Genomic DNA, 2,948 nt, shown 5'->3' with positions numbered 1-2,948 from the left:
TCTACCATTCAGGTATACTAGTACTTGCAAGTAAGAAGGTCTTTTTCAAAAACAAGAGAGGATATTTAGCACTTGAGATTGAAATACAATGGTGCTTTTTAAACAGCCACACACACAGAGCAATGTGTAGAATGCCATGCCATACTGTTTATATCAGGTCTATTTACTCGAAGAATAAGTGCTTGACCAGCAATTAAAAACAGATTCTTTTCCCCTCCTGTCCCTGGAAAAGTGAGCACTTAAGATTTGCAAGTTTCTGTAAATTAGGACTGCAAAACTGACATGGAAAGTATGATACAAAGTGTATAGGGATTGCTGCATTAAGGTGTTGATTGCATATGAAATCCATGTGTTGATACACGTATATCTATATCTGAAACAAAATAAATCTACCCCTGGTGTGTTTTTGAGGGTCTCTCTTTTCAGTAACTATGCCTCTAACACCTCCTCGAGGCTCTTTTCAGATTATGTAGGTTCCAAAACAGGCTGCTTTAGTCACTGCTGTTACTTTCTGTTTTCCCTACACAAGATGCCAGGAACATATAAAAATATTTTCACACATTTCAGGCTTGGTTATCTCCCTTCCAAAGTTCAAGGGAAACAGGGCCAACAGAGGAAGTCACCGAAAATATTCTAGTGAGATTAAACAAAGCACAGATGATAAACCAGAGATTGGGTGAACCAAAGAAAACTGAGATGCTCTTCAAAAGAGGGGGGAAAAAAGAGAAAATGTTCTATGTATGTGCTTTAAACAGAGTTGTGTAAACTTACCAACTAGCTCCTGGGGATCTCTCTTCTCTAATTCTGCAAACTCCTGAGGGCAAAAAAAAAAACAAAAGAAAAAAATTAGCAAAATAAGCTTTTGATTCACACACCACAGTCATTTGTTTGCATGTCAACACACTGGAACAGTTAGACAATAAAAGGAAGACTGGAATGTAAAACGTCCAATACATAGCGATGTTTGATTTTGAGAAAGCTGTCCAACACTTATCTATTCTCTTTCAAAAGCCATAATTACAATTTTACTGAGGAATTACGAGCATCATTTTTGGAAGCTCTGAAAATGCTTGCAGACTCCAGTGAGAATTGTGACACAACATCTCTTACAACCACGACCAAAGCCTAGACTCAATAGGATCAGGCCACAGATTCAAAACTGGTAACTGGCCACTGACAGTGTTTGCCACCCAGTGTCTGAGTAGGATCCCCACCACTACAGCCAAGGATGCAGAGCACTTTGACAGCCAACTATGCAAGGCCAGTGTATGCACCTCCCATATATCCTGAAGGCTGATTTCATTCAGTCTGTAACAGGATTGCAACATCCTGAATGACGAAGCTGAATGACTGGAAACAAGATGCTGTGCAAACCGTCTGACAGATCCCAAAGCTGTCTAGATCACAGAGATGAGTATGGAGGAGTGGTACAGGGAATAAACTGGCGAAGAATAATCGCTCAACTATTAAGTTTGTGACAAATCTGAGCAAAGTGCTCACTGCACATTTTAGCAGCAGAGTTTGCACTGCGATACAAGAGACCTACGTTCCAAAGCACCCCCAGTTTATTTTTATTCAGAGATCAGCTGCATCACGTCCGAGTACCAACATGGAAAGCAAGAGCTACCACAAGAGCAAATGCTGCTGATTTACGAACTTTACTGAACAGAAGATGGAGATAAGACCCTAAGCCAATGTGTCCTTGCTTACATCACACTTACTAGCATATGCTGCAGGTGCTTCAATTATGCAGGTGCAACAGCAGAATTTGGTACTATATATTTCTAGAAAGGAAGGGGGCTTATGGGGGTTGAGTGTGTGGTGGGGGAAGATGGTCTCAGGATTATAGAGCATTCTAAAAAAACCACACACACTCAGGAAAACCACCAATTCTTACTCAGTTGACCCCAAATAAGATGTCTGAAGCAGCAACAGCAGCAAATGCCCCCCCGCCCCGGACTTTTGTGGCTCACTCAACTCGGCATTCAAAATTCCTCAGCTCCTCTGAACACTGAGGCTATTCATTGAACCTGAACCGAACACAATGCTCCTTCTTTGCTGCTTGGCAACCCAGCTTTCCCCACCACACTCCATTTCCAATCAGGTGGGCAAAGCACGGGCTTTTTCTATGGGGTGAAGAGGAAAAAGAGGGAGGCTACAAAGCTAGTTTGGGAATGTGCTGTGCCAAAGTCAGGCTGGCATCGTAAAAATCACAGATTCCCACAAGGCTCCTGTTTCTTTGGGATCAAATGCACATTCCTTTTGTAGTGCTCGCTGCAGTGTGGCAATTTTTACAGCCTTTGAGAACACCAGGGTCACAGAAACACAAGACTGAGGCTATGTTAAAAAAAATGGGGTACATGAAGAAACACATTTTGTTTTGCTAGCCAGCTGGCTAGGAACCAGCCAGCCTTTTGTGTGGAACAGAAGTGGACTGAACGGCTGTGTCCAACTGTTCCAGTTTTCCTATGCATAACTAATGTGCCCACACTCAAGCTTTTATATGTCAGTATAGACTTTCTCCCTGGACATTTAGAGCCTTTTAAAATAAAAGCAGTGAAGCCAGGAGAATCAAAACTACATGCTTAAAGTGGGAGTGTGCATGACATTTCCAGTCATATTGTGTTAAGTATCTGCCAAGTGGAGAGACTTTGGCTTCAGGTTAAAGCACTCAGATGATGGAAGTTGTGTGCGCACAACGGGCAATTCACTTCAGCTTCCAGCTGTAAAGTGGAAGACTCCTTTTCGGTCTAGCGGGATTGCTGGGAGAGCAAATTCTAAATGTGTAGTTTTACACAATCAGTGTGAACACTGTAGGCCAGCCTGTGAACACACACATAAGAAAAGCTCATGTAATTACTGGTGTAGAAGAGAACTAGCAGGTCATGTCCATCCCCTCCAGTCTCTGCCAAGCTCACTAGAGCAGTGGTTCTCATCCTTGTTAAAAT

The 2,948-nt window shown here is 42.4% G+C and overlaps 1 protein-coding gene across 6 annotated transcripts in view; it reads right to left on the bottom strand.

Moving 5' to 3' along the window:
- Positions 1 to 2,948, bottom strand: part of SAP30BP (SAP30 binding protein) — a 51,760-nt gene that overhangs the window by 23,189 nt on the left and 25,623 nt on the right. For all 6 annotated transcript variants that reach the window (XM_019542574.1, XM_019542575.1, XM_019542576.1 and 3 more), the window contains one exon: positions 772 to 814. In XM_019542574.1, coding sequence (XP_019398119.1) covers positions 772 to 814 — 43 coding nt within the window. The remainder of the gene's footprint in view (positions 1 to 771; positions 815 to 2,948) is intronic.

Source organism: Crocodylus porosus, unplaced genomic scaffold (genome assembly GCF_001723895.1).
Source record: "Crocodylus porosus isolate Cpor-Errol unplaced genomic scaffold, CroPor_comp1, whole genome shotgun sequence".
NCBI lineage: Eukaryota > Metazoa > Chordata > Crocodylia > Crocodylidae > Crocodylus > Crocodylus porosus.
The sequence above is the reverse complement of the archived record's forward strand: the minus strand, read 5'-3'. Positions and strand labels throughout refer to the sequence as shown.